This window comes from Urocitellus parryii, chromosome 8 (assembly GCF_045843805.1).
Source record: "Urocitellus parryii isolate mUroPar1 chromosome 8, mUroPar1.hap1, whole genome shotgun sequence".
NCBI lineage: Eukaryota > Metazoa > Chordata > Mammalia > Rodentia > Sciuridae > Urocitellus > Urocitellus parryii.
The window spans coordinates 122,154,169-122,181,523 of NC_135538.1; the positions used below are offsets into that span (position 1 = coordinate 122,154,169).

At 40.3% G+C, this 27,355-nt stretch overlaps 1 protein-coding gene across 1 annotated transcript; it reads right to left on the reverse strand.

Annotated features, from left to right (window-relative positions):
- Positions 1–12,325: 12,325 nt before the first annotated feature.
- LOC113200796 (class I histocompatibility antigen, Gogo-OKO alpha chain-like) lies at positions 12,326–15,250 on the reverse strand. The gene is made up of 7 exons (XM_026414343.2): positions 14,925–15,250; positions 14,418–14,693; positions 13,553–13,828; positions 13,309–13,425; positions 12,869–12,901; positions 12,682–12,729; positions 12,326–12,513 (listed from the first exon to the last, which is right to left on the reverse strand). The coding sequence occupies exons 1-7, from the start codon at positions 15,172–15,174 to the stop codon at positions 12,509–12,511; spliced, it is 1,005 nt and encodes a 334-aa protein (XP_026270128.2). The 5' UTR covers positions 15,175–15,250; the 3' UTR covers positions 12,326–12,508.
- Positions 15,251–27,355: the final 12,105 nt, after the last annotated feature.

The window sequence follows — 27,355 nt, forward strand, 5'->3', positions numbered from 1 at the left end:
CTGCTGTGCTACATCTGCTAGCTGTTTCTGTTGGGTGCAGGGGCACAGGATGAAGGGCTTAGAGCTATCACTGACTGCCGTGAGATGCTGAGCCCTTGCTTCCCCCGACAGGGTCTTCTTGAAAGTAGCATGAAGCTTGGTGGCTGTCTGCAACTGTAGGGCCTATGAATTCAGGCTCTCTATGGCACAGAAGCCTCCACTCTGGCTGCTGCATATCACTGGGGTTTTACCTGTCACTGTGTTCACCTGAGCTCTTGCAGAGGCTATGAGCAGCAGTAGGTTGGGGTTAGCACCCTCCAGGAGTGATTTACTCTTGGGTCACTTATCCCACTCTTCTTGTCCATGAAGAGGAGGAGAGGGTTTCAGTAACCTTCAGCTAGCAGTGATCCCTCTACAAGTTCCTCCTAGAGGGATTACTGAGGAAACCCATTTTAGATGCATTCCCTCTGGTTTTATTATTTTATTTTATTTTTTTACTTTTGGAAGGTAGGAAAAAAAATGTATTGATTTAATTTCTTCTAGGGTGACGGCTAGCTGTGAACTCTCCCTGGGCTGAACTGTGTGATCTCCTTCTCTGTCTTTTCTGTTTCTGCCTAGTTTTAACTTGGTGTCTCTCTCTCTCTTTCTCTCTCTCTTTTTCCAGCTGCTGTTACAGATGTTAGCTCATAGGCTTTTCCTCTTTCTTTTCATTACCCCTCCCCCATGACATCATTTGGTTAGAGTTCAGGGTCAAGGAATTTTGTCCTTATTTTCTTCTCAGTAACCAAATTCCAAGTCCCTCCAAGTCTCAAGCTGTTCAATATTGAGCTTTAGATAGCCTGCTCTGTCACCTATCTCTCTAGTCAGCTGTTCTTTCTTTGCTTTGTTTCTGGGCTATGATGGTCCAGCGTTGCTACCTAGGTTTGCTTCACTATCTTCCTCCTTCTTTCACCAGTATGTACAGTTTCTCTTTTATAATTTTGAATGTCTTTTTTGTTAAACCCATTTCATTAGAAAACTGATAAATTTTCATATCTGCAGTATGTAGCCTGTTATTTTGTTTGAATAAAGAAAACTGCAGCCTCTCACAAATGTGGAAGGAATACTTTTAAGAATGTTTTTAGATAATTGTGGTTATTTATCATGGATACAACACTAAATGACACAAGTATTAGCTTCTTAAAGGTTCTTTGCAATGTGAAACCTAGAACAATATCATTGAGTAGTTCACATTCTGTCACATTAAAATCAACAGTTATATCTTGCACATTGACTGGATTTTGTGCTCATATATATTTTTTAAAGTTATAAGTTCTTTGATCAAGTTAAATAGATCTTCCAGTGTTGACACAAATAATCACCAATTGTCAAAGCAAGCAAACGAACAACCCCCCTCCCCCAACATTTGTGTTGATATTGCCATAGATTCCAGCAAAAAAGGTTGTATTGGGAAACTGTCAAGTTTATGGTAGTGGATTTAAGTTCTTCAAATTCAAATTTTATCTTAAGAACTTAAATTTTATCGTAGGTGAGTGGTGCATTATCTCAAAGGAATGACTCAGGTCACTTTTGAGAATGTTAGTCAAATATTTAAGTGTAAGTAATTATAGTTTTCCATATTATTTTATGTAGGAATGATATTCCATAAAAATGGGACTTGGGGAATTGGGGAGATAGCTCAGTGGTAAAGCACTTGCCTAGTATGGATGAGGCTCTGGGTTCAATCCCCATCACCACATTAAAAAGAAAAAAAAAGATTAAAAAAATGGGACTAGTTCTGCTCAAAAGTTTGAGTATTCTACTTTGGAATGTAGTAGAGTGTTTTATGTATAATTTCCATTTAATCACATATGTTAAAAATGTAGACTTTGAGATGTAGATTTAATAAAGTTAATAATTTTAATGCCTTATCCTGGACATGCTTAATTTAACTGGCTTTATTTTCTTTCTGCAGTTATGATGTGGTAAAGAATAAAATAACTGATGGGATAGGGATATAGGTCAGTTGGTAGAGTGCTTGCCTTGCATGCACAAGGCCCTGGGTCCCTAGCACCACAAAAAAAACAAAAACAAAAACAAAACAAAACAAAACAAAACCCCCCAAAACAAAACAAGAACTACTATTGTGGTTTGGTACCATAGCTTCCATTCTTGCTAATTTTTACTTTAGTGCAAACAATATCTTGTAATATTATAAAAATACTTTGGATGTTATGGGCCATATAAAAGGATCTGAGTACTTGCAAGGATTCCATAGACCACACTTTGAGAACCGGTATTCTGAGGAGGACTTGGAGAGTTCCCCATTCCTTTTGTCTCTTCATTTCCATAATTTCTCCCCTCGAATTTGATTTTCTCCCTCCCCAAACTGCTAATAGTTTGCCCTGGGCTCTTGTAGAAGAGAACCAACTCCTGAAAATTTGATGTCACAGTATCTTTAGTCTGGGAACAGCTGGAGTGACATGTGTTTTCCCCTTGGAATTAGGAACAATTTGCACCTAAAGGCATTAGGTAGACTTTCACTTATGGTTCATTTTTGTTTTAAATGTCTGCATATCAGGCAAAATCTATTGCAATATGTGGACAAAATAATATTGGTTCTTTCATATTAAATGGTCCTAGTGCACTTGACTTGAGGCCTACCATAGCATTAGAGGAGGGATGTTAGTCCATCAGGAACTTTTGACACAATTATGTTTCTTCCATCTTCCTGCAAAGCTGGCTTTGAATAAAAACAATTTCTTTACCCATTCTGAATCAGAGTAAATTTTGGGGCCACACCCTGACTGAAATGGGAATACATTTCTTCTGCTGAGAGAAGGAAGCTGGCAGTCTCCACAGAAGGTGGGAACAGAGATGCCCACTCAGGCCTGTGTATCTATAGGATCACTAAATCTGAACAGGCACATTTACTGCCTGTGTCACTTCCCTGCCACTTTCTTTAAAAATTAGGCTAATTTTCAGGGATTTGGGGGATAGAACTTTTGAAACAATTTTCTTCCATCTTCCTTCCAGGTTGACTTTGAATAAAACCTATTTTCTACCAATTTGACTTCTAATGTTCCTGGAGCGGAGAACATTATGATGTAGCCTCTTTATTCCTAGTTGGTATTAGAGCTGTCCAATAACAACTTGACTCTTATATTTCTGGAACAGCAAGCATTATGGTCTAACAACCTCTTCCTCCCCAGGTGGGATTTTTTGCTGCCTAGTAACTGCCTGGTATGTGTGTGTGTGTGTGTGTGTGTGTGTGTGTGTGTTAATGGAGATAAAATTAGAGATAGAAATAGAGATGGAGATAGGGAAGGAGAGAGCAATAAAGGGGAAGGAGATATATTTCTGTCTTACTACTTTATAGAGCACTAATTTTATTTGATCAAGGCGCCATCATTTTTTATTTCCTTTCTCCCTCCCTCCCTTTTTCCTTCCCTCCCTCCCTCTCCACTCTTAAGACCATATTTAGCTGCAATCATCTCTCAAAGACACTATCTCCAAACGCAGTTACATTGAGGGTTAGAACTTCAACATACAAATTTCCCATGACCTGGGGGGAGGGATGGGTTATACAAGGATTTGGCCTGGCCCCCCAAAGTTGCTCTTGTGGCATGCAAAATACATTTACCAATCTAATAACCTTCGGTATTTGAGTTCTCTAGAGCAACAGAATCAACAGGAAGTATAATTATAAAAGGGTATTTACTAGATTGGATTATACAACCAGAAGCTGTATTGTTCCCAATGACCATCTATAGGGTGGAGAGCTGGGAGATTCAGTAGCTACACAGTCTGAGAGGCTGAAGCCCCAGAACAAGAGGGATCAATGGTGCTACCCTAGTGATTTCTGGAGAATCACTGTCAGAGTCCACTTTGGAAGAGTGAAGAAGTGAGAATCCGATATCCTCAGATGACTGCAGCAGCAATCAAGAACTCGTTCAAGAAGTATAGAGCTTGCATTTGCTGTTGCTTCTTTGTTCTTCCAAATTTTATTCCATCCAAGACATCATTCTATTGGTCAGTGCAGACCCACACTTAGGGAGGGTCTTCATTTTAGTTGGCTATCCCACATGCCAATCATTCCTAGACACACCCTCATGTCACACACATAATCCCCTTAATTCTCAGCATCCTTAGTCCAATTAATTTGACAATTCAAATTAATCATGACACCTCCCATCTTATCTTATTCTAGCATTTTTTGTATATTTTCTCTCTTTGAACATTATTCTAATGTTCATGTCCATAATCTCATCTAAATGTTATTTAAATTACACATGGGTCAGATACACAGCACAATTCATCCCAAAACAAATCCCTCTCAAACTATGATCCTATAAAACAAGACAAGTTATATGTGTTATAGTTAAAGCTTCGTTCCAGGGTTTCATAAACTGACTTCCAGACCACTCATGTATAATTGAATCAAGCCTTTATTGAAGCACACTGGTGGTGGCTGACCAGAACATAAAACTGTTCCCCTGATCAGCATCGAACAATCGCAAGGGCACTCCTTATAAGCCTGAAAACCACAAAAAGGATGTTGGGGGGGGGGTCTAGCCAATGCAAACAAGCCAGGTTACAGAAGTGGGACAGTGCAGTCAAGCAGCGGGAAGCCTAACCAATCACAGTTAGCCCAGTCACCCCAGTTATAGAAACAGAGCCCCGTTCCCTAGTTACAGAAACAATACCCCATTAGGTAGTTTTGTGTTCTTAAAGGTTTCTATAGCAAAAGGAAAAGAACATCTTACCCCAGTCATGACTCTTCTACTTGGCATGGTTGTTTTACAGGATGAAGTCATAAAACAAAATGGAGTCACATTTGCTCCTACTGTCACATATGCTTTCAAAGTACAGTGGTGAATTGGACACAGGATGGACATTCCAAAAGGAAGAAGCTCCAAGGAAAAGAGGAGTGATGAGACTAGTGGTTGCTCTAGGTCTTATTGTCTCAGAAACGACTTCAAATTTATAGTAACACTTTTAGTGAGATATGGTGTTTTATCAATTAGAGGATGAAAATTTGAGAGCTCACCGTTTCAAAGGTCTCAGTCCATAGATGGCTGACTACATTCCTTGGGGCCTTAGGTGAAGCAGAACATCATGGTGGAAGGATGTGGTGGAGAAAAGCAGATCAGCACATAGCCACCAAGAAGGAGGGAGAGAGAGAGAGAGAGACACCTAGGCAGAGATAGCACTTCACTCAACCAGGTCAAAATATATACCCCAAAATTATGTCCCCAGGGATCTTCCTCCTCCAGCCACACCCTACCTGCTTACATTTACCACCCAGTTAACCCCTACCAGGGGATTAATGCACTGATAATGTTAAGGTTCACATAACCTAATCATTTCACCTGTAAATTCTCATGTATTTTCTCACACATGAGCCTTTGAGGGACACCTTAATAACTAAACTATAATATATGGAATTCTATTCTTTATAGCTGTATTTTTTCATGCTGTTGATGTTATATATAAACGTATATCTGAATATGTTATAAACTTAAAAATATAGTGTTAGAATTTCTTTGTGTAATTTTGAAAGGTTTCTATTTCTTTGTCTTTAAATTCACTGATTTTTTATTCTCCAGGCAGCATCTACCATTAATCCCACCTCACATCCAGTGTATTTTACATCTCAGACACTTTCATCTTTGGAAGTTTGTGATCTTTTATGCTTCCCCTCCTCCTCCTCCTCCTCCTCCTCCTCCTTCCTCCTCCTCTTCCTTCTTCCTCCTCATCCTCCTTCTTCTTCCTCCCCTGCCCCCCCCAGTAGGGATCAACCCAGGCCCTTGAGCATGCTAGGCAAGCACTGTAACCTAGATGATCTTATTTTATTTTGAGACAGGGTCTTGCTAAGTTTCTCAGGCTGCATTTGAACTTGCAATCCTTTTCCCTCAGGCTTCTCGGTAACTGGGATTACAATCATGTGCTCCATGCCTTTTTTTTTGTTGTTGTTGTTCTTTTTTGTCTCTTATGTAACCTTCAGAACATAAGTAATTCATTTTAAATAACTGTCTTAATCTTAAGTTAGTCTGGATTGTTTTCTCTGCTGTATGCATTGCATATTCTTGTTTTCATTGCATACGTGGTAATTTTTTAGTTGATGCCACCATGTTATTTACTGATAGTGTCACAGACCTTTTTGAATACTCTGTCCAATGTCCAGAAAACTACGAGGCTTTCCAGCATGGACAGTGGAAATAGACACACATTTTCTTGTCCAGTGTATCCCTTGGTGCCATTGTTTCCTCTGGCGCTTCTGGCTAATCTTTTCCCATCCAAGGGGATGGTGTTCTTATGAGTGGGTGCTGAAGAACTGAGGACGTAAGAGGTGCCCTCTAGACCTCCCTACGTTCTCTATGTGCCTTCATCTTGCATATTCTGCTCTTGTAGCCTGTGCAAATACAGGTATCTGTCCCCTTAACTCTCTGAGGATTATGGGCTGTGTAGGGCTCCTCCTCCCAGTACTGTGTCCTGGGAACTTCATCCAGGAAGGAAGATGGACAACTGAAGGCCTCGCCTCTTTCATTCCTTTTCTCTCAGAGATTGCAATCTCTGTCATACTTGTCCAATGTCTTAATGTCTTTCTATATTTCATGTGTTTTTTTGAATTTCTAGTTTTTCTTAGTCCATTATGACTCAAAGCAAATGTTGATGAATTGAATTTTTAAAACAACTGTTATGATTTTTACTTTCTAATAACTGAATTTTGTGTCTTTGAAAAACAGAATGGCATGGGTGCTTTCCTACTTCTGCAGGCATTTTGGAGGTTGTTATTTTTTTTTATTCATAATACTGGTTATGATGTGTTATTTTCGGTTTCTTAATTCACATATGGACGTCTATGAGCCTCTTTCTACTGATTTTCAATCCTGTTGTCATTTTTTACTTGTACTTACACTTTTCTGCTCCTGGCTTCTCATTTCCTTTTGTAATGAATTGTGTAAATTTTTTGACACATTGGTTACATTTGGATTCCTATAGAAATCTTTATTCCCTTCCTCAAATTTTGAGTCAATACCAACCCAGGAACACTTATAAAACAAAATTATGGTTTAAAGTTATTTGACCCCAAATGGTAAGGCCAATGAGGACAACAAACTGATAGGAGTTCGGTATGGCAATTATAAATTTTCAAAAACAGATGTATTTCTTCCTTTCTTTTTATTTTTTATTTTTTGACTTAAGGAAAATTTCCTAAGAATACTCTTGTTTGGGGGAAAGAAACAGATTTACTTTATTTTATTTATTTTTTTAGTTGTTGATAGACCTTTATTTTATTTATTTATATAGGGTGCTGAGAATTGAACCCAGTGCCTCACACATGCCAGGCAAGTGCGCTACTGCTAAGCCCCAGCCCCAGCCCCCAGATTTTCATTTCTTGCTCAGAGGACATAATCTTTTGTTTCTCAGACTTAATGAAATGCAAGAGTGTCTCCTATCATACTGCCTATTCAAACTATCTCTGAGGATGATTACCTGTGTGCTTGTTAAAATTGAACGTTGAGTGTTTCCAAAGCCCATGTGTTAAAGGACTGGTCTCTGGGTGATGCTACAGGGAGATGGTACATGCCTTGAGAGGTGGGGCTGAGCAGGAGGACCTTAAGACATTGGGGGTGGGAGGGTGCCCTTGAAGGACATTGTTGAACACCTGCCCCCTTCTTATTCTTCCTTATCTCCTGGGGAGGAGGTGAGTGGTTTGGGTCTGTCAGGTTGTTGTCTCACTACAGGTGTGAAGTGGCAGGGCCAATTATGGACTTCATCCTCCAAAACTGAGCCATAATAAACCTTTATTCTTCTTCTCCTTTTTTCCCCTTTCCTTTTGGGTACTGGGGATTGAACCAGGGCACTCGACCACTGAACCATATTCCCAGCCTTATTTTGTATTTTATTTAGAGCCAGGGTCTCACTGAATGGCTTAAGTGCCTTGCTTTTGCTGAGGCTGAATTTGAATTCATGATCCTCCTGCCTCAGGCTCTTGAGCCACTGGGATTACAGGTGTGTGCCACTGTGCCCAGCTAAACCTTTCTTCTTTATAAGAGAATTACCTCAGGTGTTTGGTTACAGTGAAAGAAACAAACATAATAATATGCCTTGAGTCTAAGAAAAAAGCTAATTTTTTTCCAGATTTGATAAATGCCTTCAGGAAAATAGAAATTTTTCTCCATGAATTCCTGCCCACATCTATATTTTTGAGCTACAGAATTGCCATCTAACTTAAACTTCTCTACTTTTGGATGCTTCTTAATTTTTAAGTCTTCTTTTTAGCTGATTTTAGTGGAACAGGCAACCTTTAAACCACATTAGTGAAAATGGAATCATCAAACTACTGATTCCTTCTTGCTATTGGTCTGACACCAGGGCAAATGCTGGAACACTATTCTGTCTACAGCAATGCTACTCAAATGTGTACTAAGTGCACTAGCTCTGGTCTGTGAAATATTTGTTACCAATCCACAACAAGACACAAACAGGAAGTGAGGATGAGCAAGGACACCTCTAACCTCACCTTGTCCCAGACTGATACCTGTCAAGCAAAAGATGCATATTTGCATCAAGCCCTTGGGTCTGCTGAAATCAGTTTGATCATCAGCTATTGGTATAGCAGTTTGAACGTCTCAGCTCAACTCTCCACTAAGGGTCTGACTCTTCTCAACACATGTGACTCTGATTATAGTGTCACAAATATTTGGTTTTCTTATTTCCTCTTTCTCATTAGGAAGTGCTGTAAAGTCTATCTTCAAAATGTGTGTACCATCTGAACAATTCCACTATTTCTCCTGCTCATACTCCAGGTGAAGCGACTGACATCTCCAACATAGGACTGACTAATTCCCCACAGTTTCCTGCTGCCTCGATAGTCCTCCTGTCTCAATTCTGTTTCCCCTTTGAAAAGATGCACCATGTCTGTCTTTGCTCAAAACTACCTCACTCAATGCAAAATTTCTTCTGTCAATCTCAGGTCTTTGGTGACTGGCCATGAATCAGAGCTCCTTTCAGTGACCCTGCTCAGGAAATCCCAGATTATTACTCTCCACAGAACACACCCACAGGACCCTTCCCTGGTACATTTACACTGGAGCTTCCTCCTGCCTAGTAAGATCTTCCTCCAAACATCCTCATGACAAGGAATTCATGACAAATTCCTTCATACCCTGCAAATATTTCCTCAAAGGTCACTTGCTAAAAATCCCATGCTGAGCACCCTGTTAAAATAGCCATCTTCCATGTCCCCACACACCCACTCTGACACCTTCCCTGCAGCACTTACCACTTAATGTGAACCCTACCTTTATTTACTGTGCTTAAAGTGCATCTCTTTCCTCTTTCCTATAGAACACAGGCTCCAAAAGTTTGTCTTGTTTTCACTTCCCTGATGTATCCTAGGTGCAAACTCTGTGTCATCTATTCAGTATTCAACAAATCAGAGCTGAATGAATGATCAGTGTCAGCCCCTCCCTCTTCTAGAGACACTGTCTTTATTAATGGAGCCTCAGATCAAATGCTGCTGTGGCATCTGCAGCACAAGGGCTTCTCACACTGAGATCAGTACTATTTGGACTTTTCTCACAAATGCTGCCCTTCCTCCCTCCACACCAGCCCTCCTGCACTCCACAGCTGTTAAGGATATTTGGATCTTCAGAAAAGATGATCCTTCACTAAAGGGTCATATTTTCCAACTAACCATCAATTAGTCTCTGTTTTATCAGTTCAAGAATCTGTAATGGATCAAGTGCTAGGATTAGTAGAGCTAAGGTCAGTGAACCTGCTGACTAGAGAAGAGGGAATTTATCTAAGATGAGAAATCATGAGATCCTTCCTCTCTGCGATTCCACAATCTGGTTCCTTTAAAAATACTGGAGAAATGATGGAAAATATATTCCAGGAAACTGCCCTTGGTTTTGTGGGACAACGACAGGAAAGAGGACTCCTGCTGCTGTCAAAGATGATACACCCAGAGGAGAACAAGACCAGAACTAATACTTAATAACAAGAACAGGGATAATTCTCTGTAGAAACCAAGAAACAAAAAAAGGTGGGAGCAGAAGGTCAGACTCAGTTCTCAATCTATGTTAACCTGGGCACGTGATGCCCATGGTCCTGGAGACACGACCAGCCCTGGTGATGCTTGAATCCCTGTCATTGCAGGTCCTGGTGGGATGAGGTTTAACTGAAGGACAGTACTAAGGATCAGGGAAGATGATCCAGCTGACGAGGGACCACACCAGAGACCAGGATGGACTGAGCACAGACAGAGTGACACCTTGTCTATCCTCAGCTCCTTTTATTCTTCTTCTATCCCCACCTGCAGCAGACTCAGCATAGCAAACATGTGCTTTCTGGAAAGTTTCAGATTTTATTTTCTTTAAGAAAGTTTAGGAATCTTCCTTTCATTTTGCCGGGGTCCTGCCCTAGCGGGGTCCAGGGAGTCCTGAAGGAGGAGTGGCGTCGGCGAAAAGATGAGACAGGAGTCATTCCGTTGGAGCAATCTCCAGAGAGAGAGCTAATGCAGCTTTCTCTGGGTCATCTTTTATTACAATTTTTCTCATCATTATAGATTCAGAATACGTCATTGATTATATAATTTAAAACTTTGCCAAGACATGACATTTCCTTAACCATGATTGGGGATACAAAAATGTAACATTAATTTACATTTTTCCAGGATATGTCCTTCAGTTATATAATTATTAAAAGTACAGAATCATTAATAAAATACGTCACTAATTTACATTTTTCAGATTTTCCCAAGATTTACTATTTTCCCCAAGATATGCTATTTTCTTATTAACTAATGCCAAACTACGTAACCAGACTCTAAGTTTCCTAACCAATCATAAGCCTAAAGTACACTTGTACTTTATTTCTAATCTAAAATTCCCATCTAAGAAAGTCCCCTTAAATCTTTTTTTTTTTTAATATTTATTTTTAGTTTTTGGCGGACACAACATCTTTGTTTGCATGTGGTGCTGAGGATCGAACCCGGGCCGCACACATGCCAGGCGAGCCCGCTACCGCTTGAGCCACATCCCCAGCCCCCCCTTAAATCTTATATTTAAAACATCCTAAAGTTTATAAATCATTCTTAAAACATATCAGAAACCTATACAACTAAAAACTTAAGAATTTCTAAACTTATGAATCTAAATAAAATAATATTTCTAACATTATTCTAAAACTGTGTCTTATAAAGCTATTTTAACTAATTCCTAAATTTATTCTCATAAAACTGGTTGAGCTGCTTTCTCAAAGAGTTTCTTTGTTTCTCAGTCAAGGTGCACTAGTTCTCATATCTTTATAATCTTTCTCAATAGAAAGTAAGTTCTAAACATCAATCCACTTTCCACCAATATTAACTATGCTCATCATATATCCCTATGTAAAGTAAGAAAGGGTTTATAAAAAGAGAAGAATATATCTTTATTTGTTTTAACTTTCCTAAGTGTATAATATAACTTTCCTTAATCAAAAATGAGACTGCATGTGGTGAACTTTGTAAAATAAGCATACTGATTAGGTTTTCTAAGAGGCCGGAAATATGGGCTTGGGTTCTAGTTGATATAATCAATGTGGTGCCTAAAATTCTCATGACCTTTCAAAGGATGATTGTTGTCCATTATCAGGTTTGTCCACAATGTACTGAGATAGAAGAACAGCCTTCTACTTTGTCCTTGATATGCTGAGGGGTAGTAGAACAGCCTCCAAGGCATGAACTACCTGTTATGTTCTAGCCATCTGAAATTTAATTTGTTTGGCATTTAACATACACATGCCTCCTGTCAGAAACATAAGCATGAAAATGCAAAGTCCCAATTACATAAAAAAGGGTCTCATGGTTTCGGTTTCCCACCAACCAGCGTGGCTTTGCCAGCATTCATTCTCACTGTGACCCTGTCAAGACAGTGGGAGAGCAGCTTTGCCAGCACTTTTTCTCACTGTGACCCTGTCAAGACAATGAGTGGGATCGCCTTCACCATCATTTAATTAACATCTCATCACAAATTTCCAATACAAATCAATATCCAGATTCTGTTTTTTCAACAGGGAAGGAAGAAGCTACAGCCCAGGGAAATATAAAGCTAAATCAAGAATGGAGGCTTGCCGGGTCCGATGGTGTATACCTGTAATCCCAGTGGCTTGGGATGCTGAGGCAGGAGGATCACCTGTTCAAAGCCAGCCTCAGCAAAAGTAATGCAGAAGTAACTCAGTGAGACCCTGTCTCTAAATAGAATTAGGGCCTGTGGATGTGGCTCAGTGGTCAAGTGCCCCTGAGTTCAATTTAGAACCTTGCCCTCCAAAAAAAAAAAAAAAAAAAAAAAAAAAAAGGAATGAGATGTCCCAGCCCCACTGTGTGGGGAGGGGTCTTGGTGCTTAGGGATGGGTTCTTCTTTCCATTTCCTCACATTATGATGATAGAAACACAGACACATAGACACAATTAGATGCCAGCTACACAAAGAGAAGTGGGGACCTCTTGAGCAGTAGGGGCCAAGACTAAACTGAAGAAATCAGTCCCACAGAAGGCAGCTCACACTGTAAAAAAAAAGTATCATGAATGGATTCAGATCACTCATTGTAATGCAGACGCTCTGAACAACCCATTAAACACTCAAAACGTCAAAAATTCCCAGGAGAGTCCTTGTAACCCAGGAATCTCCCAATTCCCCAACCTCTGTCTCTTCAGGCCCTCCAGGGTCTCACCTTTTTGAGCAGTAAGAGGCATTTCAGAGATCTGGGCACTGTCACTACCTGAGCAGAACAAAAATAGAACCCGGTCAGAGCCCATAGGACATGGGATAATGGAGGAATTATGGGATGGATCAGCTCCCCCCTCATTTACCTCTACACTACCCCCAAGGTCTCAGGGATCACTGTTCTTCATACTTACAGGCAGCTGGAACATAGATTCTTTTTATTTCTCCTGGGGGAAGAAAACGTACTGTGAGGGAACAGGTTGAAGACTCATCTTAGAGGAATCCCCTAGTCCTAGACTCCAGAAAAGTGTTCATAACTGTGACTACAGATGTAGGGAAGGATCAGGAAAGGATGTGTGTAGGGATTGAACCAATTGCTCTCCTGCAGATCTGCCCTTGGCAAGGAAATTCCTCTCTTGCCTTTAAATGCTAGGAATCAGGTCCCCATCACCAGAAAAAACCAAGAGGGTAAATTTGTTCTTTATTTTTTATGTGCTTTACAAAGGGTAAACAGGGTCCAGGCTGGATGAGCATGTGTGTAGATATTACTTCCCATTAACAAGTCAGGGCACACTGCTCCCAGATACTTGAAACCACCAATGGGACAAAAATTCAAACTCTGCATTTTCCCTACCTATGATTTTCTTCTTCCACAGGAAAAAAGTGACCACAGCTCCAGTGACAGCAACTCCAAGGAGGACCAGGCCAGCAACAATTCCCATGCTAGGGATAGTGGGCTGAAGGGGTGGCTCTGGGAAGGGAAGGGAAGTTAGTTGAGGGGCCCTGATCCCCAGCTCTCAGCCCTGACCCTGCTGAGAGTCTCCAGAAAGCCTCCTGCTTTCCTGACAACAGGTTCTGTGCCCTCATCCCCTTCTTACCCCATCTCAGGGTGAGGGGCTCAGGCAGCCCCTCATGGTGCACATGGCATGTGTATCTCTGCTCCTCTCCAGCAGGCACCACCACAGCTGCCCATTTCTGGAAGTTTCCATCCCCTGTAGGCCTGGTCTCCACAAGTTCCATATCCTGGGTCTGGTCCTCTCCATCTCGCTGCCAAGTTAGGGTGATCTCCTTCGGGTAGAAGCCCATTGCCCAGCACCTCAGAGTGATGTCTCCTTCAGAGCTAGTGTGGTGAGTCACATGTGTCTTTGGGGGGTCTGAGAAGAACAGGGAAATTCAGACATTTTTGCATTATCTCTCCTGGGCCACCAGCCAGAGAATGAAAGACACAATTGGGTGGGGGAGGGAGTACAAAACCTATACACAAGTCTGGATTCAGGCTTCTGGCATAATCTTCTATTCCTTGCAACTAGTTCTAGAAAGTTCTAGAATCAGGTTGAAACAACCTAGTGTAAGAGGCTACAGATCCCTGAGAAAGAATTCGTATTCTGATCTGGATGTTGCTCAGAGATGTGGAAAAGCTGGAGTCAGACCTTCAAGGACACTGGGCTGGAGTGGACCTGACAGTCTGTCCTTGATGGCAAGACTGCTACCAGAGAACTGTGGTCAGTTATTTGCTGTCTTTCTCACCAGCCAGGGAGAGACAGACTGGATTCCTTATTTGTCCTCAGAGAAAGCCGCCTTCAGTTCCTCTGTAGTGCAGCACCTGGGAATCCAAGCCCACTCAGTTCCCTCTGGAGGAGGAGCTGGGAAGTGTTCTAGCATGGGTGCCATTCTCCCCACCTTGTGGGAAGTGGGCCAACAGATCTGCAGGAGCTCACGCAGGTAACCTACTGCCCCTCATACCTAAGCGCTGCAGAGTGTCCTTCCCGTTCTCCAGATATCTGAGGAGCCACTCCACACAGGTGCCCTCCAGGTAGGCCCTGCGGCGCTCTGCAGCACCTGTGGCCTCCCACTTTTGCTGGGTGATCTGAGCCGCAGCATCTGCAGCGGTCCAGGAGCTCAGGTCGTCATTCAGGGTGATGTAATCCGCGCCGTCGTAGGCGTACTGAAGGAACCCTCGGAGGAGGCGCCCGTCTGTCCCCACCTCGCAGCCATAGATCCTCTGGAGTGTGTGAGAGCCTGTCCCCGCCGGGCGGTCAGCCGCGTCCCCGCCCCGCCCACCCCGTGGGATTTTCCCTCTAAACTGAAACCGAAATCAAGTCACAGTCCCCGAAGGAGCTTTCTCGGTCGAGGGTCTTCCGGTCCCTCAGACTTGGGGGCAACCTCGGACGAGGGAATCATTGACGACTGGGAACCAGCCTTGAGGGACAGGAGGGGTGTGATATCCGTTAAGGGCCCCGGGTCACTCACCGCTGTCGCTCTGGTTGTAGTAGCCGCGCAGGGTGTTCAAGCACATTCGGTGATTCTGTGCAGAGTTCTCGGAAATCCGTGTGTTTTGCTCCCAATACTCCGGACCCTCCAGCCCCATCCACGGCGCCCGCGGCTCCTGTCTGGGATTCTTCGCGTCGCTGTCAAAGCGCATGAACTGGGTGTCGTCCACGTAGCCCACGGAGATGAAGCGGGACTCCCCGCGGCCCGGCCGGGACTCGAGGGTTTCCATATACCTCAAGGAGTGGGAGCCTGGAGGCGAGAGCGGCTGAGACCCGGTCCACCTTCCTCCAGGCGCCAGACCCAGGTCCCAGGTTGACAACACCTGGAGGAGAGGAGGGAGCTCCAAAGACGCAAAGGGGGTGGTGTGATGCGGAAGGGCAGGACTTAGGGGCCAGAGTGGGGGGTCAGGACGTGCCTCACTAAGGCGGGGAAGGTCTGGGCTGGGAGCAGTGGGGACGCAGTTTCCCCAGCTCCTGCTCGCTCACCGGAGGGTCCTCTGCCCCCCCCCCCCCCCCCGTGCAGAGGCCATTTCCTTCCCCCTCTCCCCCACACCCATCCCCCTCCCCCCACCCGCGCACTCACTCGCCCAGGTCTCGGTCAGTACCAAGGCCCCCAAGAGCAGAAGAAGCCGCTTTGGGAGCACTACCACCCCCATCCTGCAGTTTGGAAATTCTGCGTCCTGGCTGCTGGATGGGGGACTTTAAAACCGAATCGCCGTTATGAGGTTGCCTTCTCTAGGAGGAAGACACGCCAAGGGAGTGAGAACGGTGTCCAGGCAGAATCACCTGACTCAAGTTGGGAGAGCAAGAAGTCAAACTCCAAGGAGACGGGGAATCAATCCCCAGGACTCTGCGCCCACACCCCAGACACCGCTCTAGATCCTGAGAGCCACACCCACCTGGACTTTGCCCTGAACGCACTTCTGTACCTGTTGCTCTTTGTCACAGTGTCCCTTTGATTTCTGCCTCAGGGCGTAAATACACAGTTCTCAAATGTTTGGTTCCAGGGTCTTCATAGGCTCTTAGAAAGACATGTGCATTCCAGAGGTAATCATGTTTATGTGGATTATGTCTACCAATATTTGCTATATTAGAAATTAATTCCAATTTAAAGATATTTTAAGCTAACAGAAAAAAATAGTTTCCAAAATAAAAAGATTTACTAGGAAGACTGGATCATTTTACTTTTTACAGTTTTGAAAGTCATTTTTTTTGTCATTAGAAAACTGGTAGATATTCGTATCGTCTGTATTTTACCTGTTATTTTTGTTGAAACAAAAAATGCAGCCTCATACAAATATGTAGGAGGAATATTTTCAGTGATGCAATATATGCTCTCAAGAGAAATTCAGAAGTTGATAATGGTGGATTCAAGTTCTCCCAGATTCTGAATTTCTCTTGAGAGCATATATTTTATTATTGAAAATATTGCTGTTTTCAATAACCATAGCTGTTCATCTTTGATATTACACTAAAATGATATAAGTGTTAGCTTAAAGGTTCTTTGCCATTTGGACCCTGAAACATTATCATTGAATATTTCATATTTTCTTGCATTAAAGTCTGTGGGTGAGTCTTGCACATTGAATGGATCTTGCACTAATGCATGATGTTTTTAAAAGTCATGCATTGTTGGGTCAAGTTGTGTAGACCTTCTAGTGTTAATATATTTAAGTGCAAATGAACAAGAGGTCATATGTTGTTATTCCCACAGATTTCACCAGAAAGTGATGTAGGTACTTGGGAGTCTGTCAAGTTGATAGTGGTGAATTCAAGTTCTCCCAGATTCTGAATTTCTCTTGAGAGCATATATTTTATCATTGAAAATATTGCTGTCTTTGGATTATCTGGAAGGGACAGGCTCAGTTCATTTTTTAGAATGTTGGCCAAATACTAACGTCTGAAGAATAGTTTTTGTGTCATTCATTGTTTTAAGGAGCAATCGTATTCCAAATAATGGGGCTGATACAACTCACCAAATGGCTTTGGTTGATACAAACACCCTACTTTCAAATGTACCAGAAGTGTCTTATGTGTACTTCCCATTTTATCAATTAGGTGTTTTTATAATGTGGATTCTGGGATGGAAATTTAATAAAGTTAATAATTTTTAATACTTTAACCAGGACATGTTTAAGTGAACTGGCATTCTTTTTTCTTCTGTAGTTAAAAGGTGCTCAAGAAAACAATAAATAGTTTTGTAGTTTGGTATCATAGCTTCACTCTTGCCAAGGTTTACTCTAGTGTAAATAATTTTTTTTTTTTTTTGTGGTGCTGGGGATTCAACCCAGGGCCTTATGCATGCCAGGCAAGCGCTCTGCCAACTGAGCTGTATCCCCAGGCCCATAAATAATATTTTAGTGATATAATAAAAATGTTTTTTGATCATAGAGATCTTGTGCAATACTCTGAGCACCTTCAGGGGTTCCATAGATCACAGTTTGAGAACTGCTGCTCTGAGACAACAGTAAAGAGCTCCCAATTGGTCTCAACTTCTTTTTTTTTTAAATTAATTTTATTTATTTTTATGTGGTGCTGAGAATCAAACCCAGTGCCTCATACATGCTAGGCAAGTGCTATACTACTGAGCCATAACCCCAGCCCTGGTCTCATCTTCTTTGCTTGATCCTCTGCTACTGTTCTCAATAATTGCTAAAACATGTAAAAAAGAATGGGTATTAGTGAACAAGTAATTATGCACAATTATATACAGAAAGAAAGAAATAGTTCTTACGTATTAAAAAGTGATCATATAAATGAAAAATTCTATAGATTATTTGGACAATTAAAGTAGTACCAGAAAAGAAGTAGTAACACTGGAAAAGTAGTGGTAAGAAAGAAGAACTCTAAAAGCACACAGTTATTAATAAAGGATTTCAAGCAATTGAATCAGAGGAATTCCAAAAATAATTGAGAATATGAACTTATTTTAAAATCTCAAGAAATATCTCAGCCTTTTCAGCACTCCAAAATTACATGTGAATTGCTCCCAAACAAATGAAAACAGATCCAGAAAGTAGGTAGAAAAAAAGAGACTCTGAACATTTCAAGCAGGAAATACAACTTTAGAAGCTAGATAATGTTGAAACAATATCATGCATACTCCAAGTAAAAATATTTTCAACACAGAATTCTGTACTAAGTTAAAGTTAAAGACTAAGTTAAAGACTAAGAGGTAGAGTATCCTAGACATTTCAGATGTTTAGGGCTTCAGTATTTTCTGTTCATGTTCCCATAGGATATGGCTAAATATATGAGAAACAAAAATGATGGAGAAAACCAAGAAAAGGGGACACATGGGATGTACCTAAGAGAGGAGCCAGCACAAGACAGGGAGGCCGTGTTCCCCCATGAGGTGAAGCAGATCCAGGGAGTCAGCCTCGTTCCAGTTGTGAAGGCATCCAGTCCAGGTCTGGCAGGACTGAGAGTTCTGGGACAGGTGTCTTCACAAAGACCAAGATGGTGAATTCTGGATATGCTTGAATATACTCAAGGAGACTGCCTTTGTCTGTTTTGCAGCTCTAATGGAACACCACATATTGAGTAAATTATGAAGATCAGACATGTATTTCTTTACCGTTATTAAGGTTGGGAAGTCCAGGGTCAAGGCACTGGCATCTGACTAGGACCCTTCTGCTGTTTCCTCTTGTGGTGGAAGGTTAAGGGCAGGAGGGGGCAACCCACTCCCAAGATAACAGCACTAATCTATTTATGAGAACAGGACCCTCATGACTCACCCACAGGACCCTCATGACTCACCCACCTCCCATTAATTCCATCTCCCCACACCACCACATTGAAGATCAAGTTTGTAACACATGAACTTTGGGACACACATTCAAACCACAGCAGAGACCCTAGGAGAAAGTTTGGGAAAGTTCCAGAATAACAGAACAATAGAAACTAAGCAAATGAAGGAAGAATAATTTTATTAATTCCAGGGAAGTTACAAATCAGTTCAAGAAAACAAAGTGATGAAAGTTACAAGCCTAGCTGTGAATAACATTTGCATAGTCAGTGTAATGTAAACAACATTGTTCTAATCAAAAGTATAAATTGGCTATTGAGAGAATAGGGGCTATTGAGAGAATAGGGAAGCTTTCAACTAAAAGTACAACATGAAACTGAAAAACCAAGAAGGAGCCCTATCAGCCTTCTATTTAGTGGCACAGAGGTAATAATAAAAGTATCAGGCAAAAGAAGTAAAGCAGGGATCAGGAAATGGGGCTGCATGGAAGATTGGGGCCATTTGTCTTTTTACTGAGTCTTGTAGAAGCATTTATCCTTTCAAATGCTGTCTGTGGTTCCACTCAAAAAATAAAATGCAATGTTTAAAAAGACAACATGAGAAAAAGGACTCAGACATCACTCTATAAGGTGTATCAGAGATTTGGGGCAGTAATGGAAAGGAGACAAAGCATCAGGTGGTGAATTTGTTTTATTTATTTATTTATTCATTTTTCTTTTTTTTATTGGTTGTTCAAAACATTACATAGTTCTTGATATATCATATTTCACACTTTGATTCAAGTGGGTTATGAACTCCCATTTTTACCCCGTATACAGATTGCAGAATCACATCAGTTACACTTCCATTGATTTACATATTGACATACTCATGTCTGTTGTATTCTGCTGCCTTTCCTATCCTCTACTATCCCCCCTCCCCTCCCCTCCCCTCCCCTCTTCTCTCTCTACCCCCTCTACTGTAATTCATTTCTCCCCCTTGTATTATTTTTCCCTTTCCCCTCACTTCCTCTTGTATGTAATTTTGTATAACCCTGAGGGTCTCCTTCCATTTCCATGCAATTTCCCTTCTCTCTCCCTTTCCCTCCCACTTCTCATCCCTGTTTAATGTTAGTCTTCTTCTCATGCTCTTCTTCCCTACTCTGTTCTTAGTTACTCTCCTTATATCAAAGAAGACATTTGGCATTTGTTTTTTAGGGATCCGCTAGCTTCACTTAGCATAATCTGCTCTAATGCCATCCATTTCCCTCCAAATTCTATGATTTTGTTATTTTTTAATGCAGAGTAATACTCCATTGTGTATAAATGCCATATTTTTTTTTATCCATTCGTCTATTGAAGGGCATCTAGGTTGGTTCCACAGTCTTGCTATTGTGAATTGTGCTGCTATGAACATCGATGTAGCAGTGTCCCTGTAGCATGCTCTTTTTAGGTCTTTAGGGAATAGACCCAGAAGAGGAATAGCTGGGTCAAATGGTAGTTCCATTTCCAGCTTTCCAAATTGGCTGCACCAATTTGCAGTCAGGTGGTGAATTTGTAAGAAGGGATTTTGTTTTATTTATTGAGTTAACTTGTGTTGTTTTAGAGGGAAATATTGCAGTATGATTGAATGCAGAAATGAAGGAGCCACAGAGAGTAGAATGCGATGATACAGGGGATGGAGGGGCCAGTCTTATTATTCCCAGGTGTGGAGGTGGCCTCAGACAGCAACAGATCATCCATCATCACTGGTGGGAAGACGGGGGAGACAGTTTTGGCTGTGGGGCCTCTGATGGGATTATGATGCAGTTCTTACCTGAGTCCTATTTTTTGTCCAAGTGAAAAGAGAAAGAATTTTGTCTTCTGGGAGTGAGGAGTGGGGAGTTAGTACTGGGGTGTAAGAAGGGAGGAGAAAGTTAGAAATTGCCCACTCAGGAAACCAGAGAGCCAACTGACCTGGGAAATGGCCTTTGCAGAGAGCAGTACTGGGGCCCACTAAACTCTGTATTCATCATCTGAGGGAATGAGAGGGAAAGGAAGAGAAATATGCAGAATTTAGGCTGTAGGAGGAGGAGGAGAACAGGGTAGAAGGAAATGCAATAGAATTTTTCTGTCTAGGCATATGGATTATTTTTAACTTGTGATTGATCTTTGTCAACATTTTATAAATTTTCTACCTCAAATATATCATATATCACCTAATGACAAGAATACTTTCTATGAAATGTGTTCTTATTCTATGAAGCTAGTATCACCCTGATACCAAAGCAAATGAAGACACATCAAAGAAACAAAACTATATATCAGTATGCCTGATGAACATAGATGCAAAAATCCTTAATAAAATATTAGCAATCTACATTCAAAAACACATTAAGAAGTGGGGGAAGGTGGTAGAATGACATGGACATTATTACTCCTATATATGGGTATGGATTGCATGAATGGTATGACTCTACGTATGTACAACCAGAGAAATGAAAAGTTGTGCTCCATTTGTGTAAAAAAATAAAATTAGTTAAAAAAAACATATTAAGAAAACTGTACACTATGATCAAGTGTGTTTCACCCAGAAATGAAAGTTTGGCTCAATATATGAAAATCAATAAATGTAATATATACATAAATAGAATTAAAGACGAACATCACATGACCATCTTAGTGAATTCAGAAAAACCCTTCAACAATGTTCAGTGCCCATTCTTGTTTTTTTTTTTAAAAACACTTAAAAAACTAGCAATGAAAGGAACTTGTGCTGGCATTGCAAATGCTCTATGTATCAATCCAAGCCAACATCACACTAAATTGGGAAAAACTGAAAGTATTTTCTCTAAAAACTGGAATAAGACATGGATGTTCACTCCACTAGTCCTATTCAATATAGTAGTTGAAAATCTAGCCAGAGCAATTATGCAAGAGATGGAAATTAAAGAGCTATAAATAAAAAAGTCACATTATCTTTATTTGCTGATGATATGATTCTATACTTAGAAGACCCCAAGAAAAATCTGTAGGGAGCCACTCTGAATGATTCACACTCTCCATCCTGGAGCAGAGAGGCTTTGACATCTTGTAGTGACCTGGACATTGCCCCAGTCCAAGAAGTTTGAGGGCACATCTTCAGATGTAGGTGTGTCACCCCATGGATTGAGCTATGCTCACCTGTTGCTTTGTGCTATTACCCCTTTGCCCTGTTTGGGATAGAATGGAAACACTTTGTGTGTCCCCTTCTCTTGCTCTGCCTTTGGGTGTGGCCTTCCTAGATGTCAGTCAACCTGCTGACAGAAGCATCTGGAAGCTAAGCTAGACTCAACCTCTTGAAACCTGACCCCTTGTCGCATGTCTCATTTGAATGGCTTCTCCTTAATAAAAGGGTTCAGCTCGGCTCTCTCTCTCTCTCTCTCTCTCTCTCTCTCTCTCTCTCTCTCTCTTCCTCCCTCCCTCCCTTCCCACCCTTAAGGTCAGAGGTGCTGTCACAGGACCCCAAAGAAAAAGGTATCTCTGTCTCCTGTGTGATTATTTTGTGCAGCCCAGTTCCCCTGGAGTGATCCTGAGTGTTTTAGTCCTGAGGAACTTGACAAAAAAAATCACACTTTTGGAGCTGATAAATTCAGCAAAGTAGCAGGATACAAATCAACATACAAAAATCAGTACTAGTAATGATCCTGCTGAGAAAGAAATCAGGAAAACAATTCCATTCATAATAGCCTGAAAAAAAACAAAAACCTGAGAATATATCAAAACAAGGAGGGGAGAGACATGTACAGTGAAAATTATTAAAAAAAAAAAAAAACTGAAGAAAGAAATTGAAGAAGGCACTAGGAGTTGGAAAGACCTTCCAATTTCCTGGATAGGCAGAACGAATATGGCCTGTACTACCAAAAATGGCCATACTACCAAAAGTGATCTACAGATTCTCTGCAGCCCCCATCAAAATTCCCTTGACTTTCTTCATAGAAATAGATAAAGCTCTCATGAAATTCATTTGGAAAGATAAAAGGCCCAGAATATCCAAAGTATCCTTAGTAAGAAAAGTAAAGCAGGAGGCATCAAAATACCAGACCTAAGTTACACTACCAGGCTATAGTAACAAAAATAGAATGGTATTTGCACCAAAACAGACATGAAAACTGATAGGACAAAATAGAAGACAGAGATAAACCCACATAAGTACAATAATCTCATATTTGACAAAGATGCCATAAACATGCACTGGAGAAAAGATATGCTTTTCAACAAATGGTGCTGGGAAAACTGGAAATCCATATGTAGTAGAATGAAATTCTGTCCCTATCTCTCACCATGCACAAAACTCAACTGAATCAAAGACATAGGAATTAGATCAGAAACCCTGCACCTGCTAGAAAAGAAATGTAGTCCAATACCCCAACATATTGGCCCAGGAATTGAATTCCTTAACAAGACTCCTAAAGAACAACAAGTAAAATAAAAATCAATGAATAAGATGGCATCAAATTAAAAAGTTTTTCACAGCAAAGGAAACAACTAAGAGCTTGAAGAGAGATCCTATAGAATGGGAGCAAATCTTTGCCAAATGCTCCTCAGATAAGGTATTAATGTCCAAGATATAAAGGACTCAAAATACTTAACACCAAAAAAACAAATAACCCAATCAATAAATGGGCAAAGGTACTGGACTGGCACTTCACAGAATAAGAAATAAGATGAGTCAACAAATATATGAAAAAATGTTCAACATCTCTAGCAATTAGAGAAATGAAAATTAAAACTACCCTGAGATTTCATCTCACTCCAGTCAGAATGACAACTATGAAGAATACAAGTAACAATAAGCATTGGTGAGGTTGTGGGGAAAAGTGTACACTCATACATAGGTAGTGGGACTGCATATTGGACAATAATAGCTAAACTATGGCGTTAAGCTATGTGCCCTTTAAAGATGAATGGATAAAGAAAATATGGTATATATATACACTATGGAGTATTACTTGGCCATAAAGAAGAATGAAATTATGGAACTTGCAGATAAATGGATGAAACTGGAGACTGTCATGCTAAGTGAAATAAGCCAATCCCCCCAAAACCAAGATCAGCTGTTTTCCCTGATATTTGGAAGTTAACCCACAATAAAGGTGGGGGTAGGAAAATACAAGAATAGATGTTCAGTGAAGTAGACAAAAGGAAATAAAGAGAAAGGAGGGAGGATGGGAAAAGGAAAGACAGTAGAATGAATCTGACATATTTTTCCTATGAATATATATGAGTAGACCACAGTGAATCTCACCATCATGTACACACACTAGAAATTCATTTAAAATAATAATTCTGGGTAAATGGCAGAAAGATTTGTAGAGAGAAGGGAGCAGGTGTTGGGGGACGGATGAGGAGGGAGAGATACTGGAGATGGAATTAGAACAAGATATATTCCATGAATTTATAATTATGTCAAAATGTAATTCATGTATAACTAAAAAGAACCAATAAAATAAGAAGAAAAGAAAAAAAATTATCATGTTCTAATTCCTTATTACTAGAATACTGGAATAAAATTGGTTTTGGCAAAGTAAGCTTTTTACTGTGGCCTTGCTAAATGGAGCTATTAATTCTACTAATTAGGGAGTTTCTTAGCATTTTCCACATAAATTCTCATGCTTCCTGCAGATAAGGATAAAGTTTTATTTTTTTCCTTTTTAATTTGTAAGATTTTATTTTATTTTATTTGACTCTTGAATTGACTAGGGTATCCAGAATAAAGTTAAATAAAAATGGTGAGAGCATGTATCTTTTTTTTTTTCTCTTTCACATACTGATTTTATTTTCTCTGGATATATACCCAGAAATAGGATTGCTAAACCAAATGGTAGTTCTTTTTTTTTGAGAGATTATACTTTATTTTATTTTTTATTGGTTGTTCAAAACATTACATAGCTCTTGACATATCATATTTCATACTTTAGATTCAAGTGGGTTATGAACTCCCATTTTTACCCCATATACAGATCGCAGAATCACATCGGTTACACATCCACGTTTTTACATAATGCCATACTAGTGACTGTTGTATTCTGCTACCTTTCCTATCCCCTACTATCCCCCCTCCCCTCCCCTCCCATCTTCTCTCTCTATCCCAGAGAGCAGGTATCTTGCTTGGTTGCTGATCCCAGGAAAAAAATGGTGAGGATTTTATCTCTTGGGCTGATGCTTGCAGTAAGCCTTTAATTAAGGCATGGTCCTTAATCATGTTGAAAGTTCCTTTCAATTCCTAATATGCTACAGATTTTATCATGGAATGAAGTTAAATTCAGATGAATGCTTCTTCTGGATCCCTTGTAATGAACATGTGGCTGTTGATCTCCATTCATTAATTTTCCAAATCAGCCTGAAGAGGTGTACATTGCTTTCTGTGTTTTTGCATGTGATTTCCTGGCATTCTGTGTAGATTTTTTTTAATATTTATTTTTCAGTTTTTGGCGGACACTACATCTTTCTTTGTATGTGGTGCTGAGGATCGAACCCGGGCCGCACGCATGCCAGGTGAGTGCTTAAGCCACATCCCCAGCCCTGTGTAGATTTTTGAATCTAGGTTCATGATGGATTTTGCCTGTTGTTCTCTTTCTTGTGATGTCTTTGTCTAGTTTTGGAAGAAGCAAAGTGGGAAAAGCAAACAGAAAGTGGGACAAAATTTTAAAGACTCTCAACAAACAAAAGATCAATCCCTGTTTTAGTCAGCATTTTCACTGCTGTGACTACAAGACTCACTCAGAACACATTTAGGGGAGGAAAAATTTATTTGAGGGTTCATGGTTTCAGAAGTCTCAGTCTATAGACAACTGGCTGCATTCCTCTGGGCTCTGGATGAGCAGAAGAGTGCTGTGGAGGGAAGCAGCTCACATGATGATCAGAAAGAAGAGAGGGAGACTCTACTCTCTAGATACAAATATATATCCCAGAGTCATGCCTCCAGTGACCCACCTCCTCTGGCCACACCCTACCCACCTTCAGTGCCCACTCAGTTAATCCCATCAGGGGACTAATTCACTGATTAGGTTAAGGCTCTCATAACCCAATTATTTCTCCTGTAAAACTTCTTGCATTGTCTCATACATGAGCTTTTGGGGGACACCTCACATCCAAACCACAGCAATCCCTAAGCATATGTCAATAAAAAAATGTCCTTCAAAAATGAATAGAAGGCTGGTGTTGTGGCTGAGCACTTGCCTCACACAGTTGAGCCACTGGATTGGATCCACAACATCACATAAAAATAAATAAATAAAATAAAGGTATTGTGTCCATCTATTACTAAAAAAATTTTAAAAAAATGAATAGAAAATAAACATATTTTCAGATTAGAGAAAAGTAAAAGAATCAGTTACTAAATTACTAAATGAAATTTGTAAATGAATTCTTTGATTTGAAGGCAAATGATGCCAAATCAAACTCAAATATTCAGAAAAGGCAAAATGCAGCAGATGTGTCATATATCTGGCTAAATGCAAAGGACTATCTCATTTTTTTACCCTTTTCCACTTACTTAAGAAACATGTATGACTGTAATAAACTAAAATCATAGCATTTTTTGTGGACATTGAAACCTGCCTAAGTATATTAAATATAAATCTATAACATTAAAGGTGAGTACAAAGGGAAGTTTCAAGAGTTGCAAGATTTCTATATTTATATGAATTAATACATTGTTAACCAGTAGACTGAAATGTTAAGATAAACACTGTAATCCTAAGTAAAACTTGTATGAATATAATGCAAAGCAAAATGCTGATAATTAAAATGGACTTTAAAAAAATTGAAATAATTTAAGAAATAATTTTTATTTTGAATGACAGTATTTGTGGTTAGGTAGCTCTTATTTAGCAACCTTTTCCTATTATTGAGGTATGACCTCCCAATTTTTCTGTACTACATTGTTTCTAATAAGAATTATGCATTGTTTCTGTGCATTTGTTACAGATTTTGGTTTGTAAAAATCACTCCCAAACATAGCAACTTAAACTTTTAAGGATTTACTAATTCACTGCTTTTATGATTGTAATGTTCAAGAATTGGCTTAGGTGGGTGTGTCTACCTCTGTTATCTCACGAAATTGCAATTGGCCAGAACTGGAAGGTTTGATTGGCATAGAAGGACCTCCTTCTCAGCTCATACCTCCTGGCTGTATAGGTATCTCCTGAGATGATTAGCTACTAGGAGGGCAGGTACTTACCCAAGAATGATTGATCTAAGGTGAGCAGGGCAAGCAGGAAAGCCCAATTCTTTCTCTGTGTGGCTGTATACTGTCACTCCTGGCTTATTCTCTCTACTAAAGTTGAGTTTAGTAAGTCCAGCCTCATTCATAGGAGGGGAATTATCTCCTGCCATTGGGTATCAAGAAATTTGTGGACAGTTTTTGAAAACCATAATAGTCATCCTTCTGACCACAAATATTTTATATTCCTTCCACATGGGCAGTAAGCTGTCTTCTACCAAAAGCTTCCCCAAATCTCATTCCATCATATATTCAGTATAAAGCCCAGATTCATTATCTGAATGAGGGTCAGGTACAGATGCAGCTCTTTGAATGAATTGATGTGAATTCAGCTCTTCACCTATGGTTCATGAAAGTTCACCCTATGCACCTTGACAAACACAAACACAATATATAATGGGTGTCATAAAAGATCATTCTGGATATTCTAATTGAGGCCA

Excerpts from the sequence above, each read along its gene's own strand:
- LOC113200796 (XM_026414343.2), bottom strand. The coding sequence starts at position 15,174 with ATGGAAACCCTCGAGTCCCGGCCGGGCCGCGGGGAGTCCCGCTTCATC. Across the intron at positions 13,426-13,552 it reads GCCCCTCACCCTGAGATGGG|AGCCACCCCTTCAGCCCACT; the intron begins GTAAGAAGGGGA and ends TTCCCTTCCCAG. Across the intron at positions 12,902-13,308 it reads GTGGAAGAAGAAAATCATAG|GAGAAATAAAAAGAATCTAT; the intron begins GTAGGGAAAATG and ends TTCTTCCCCCAG.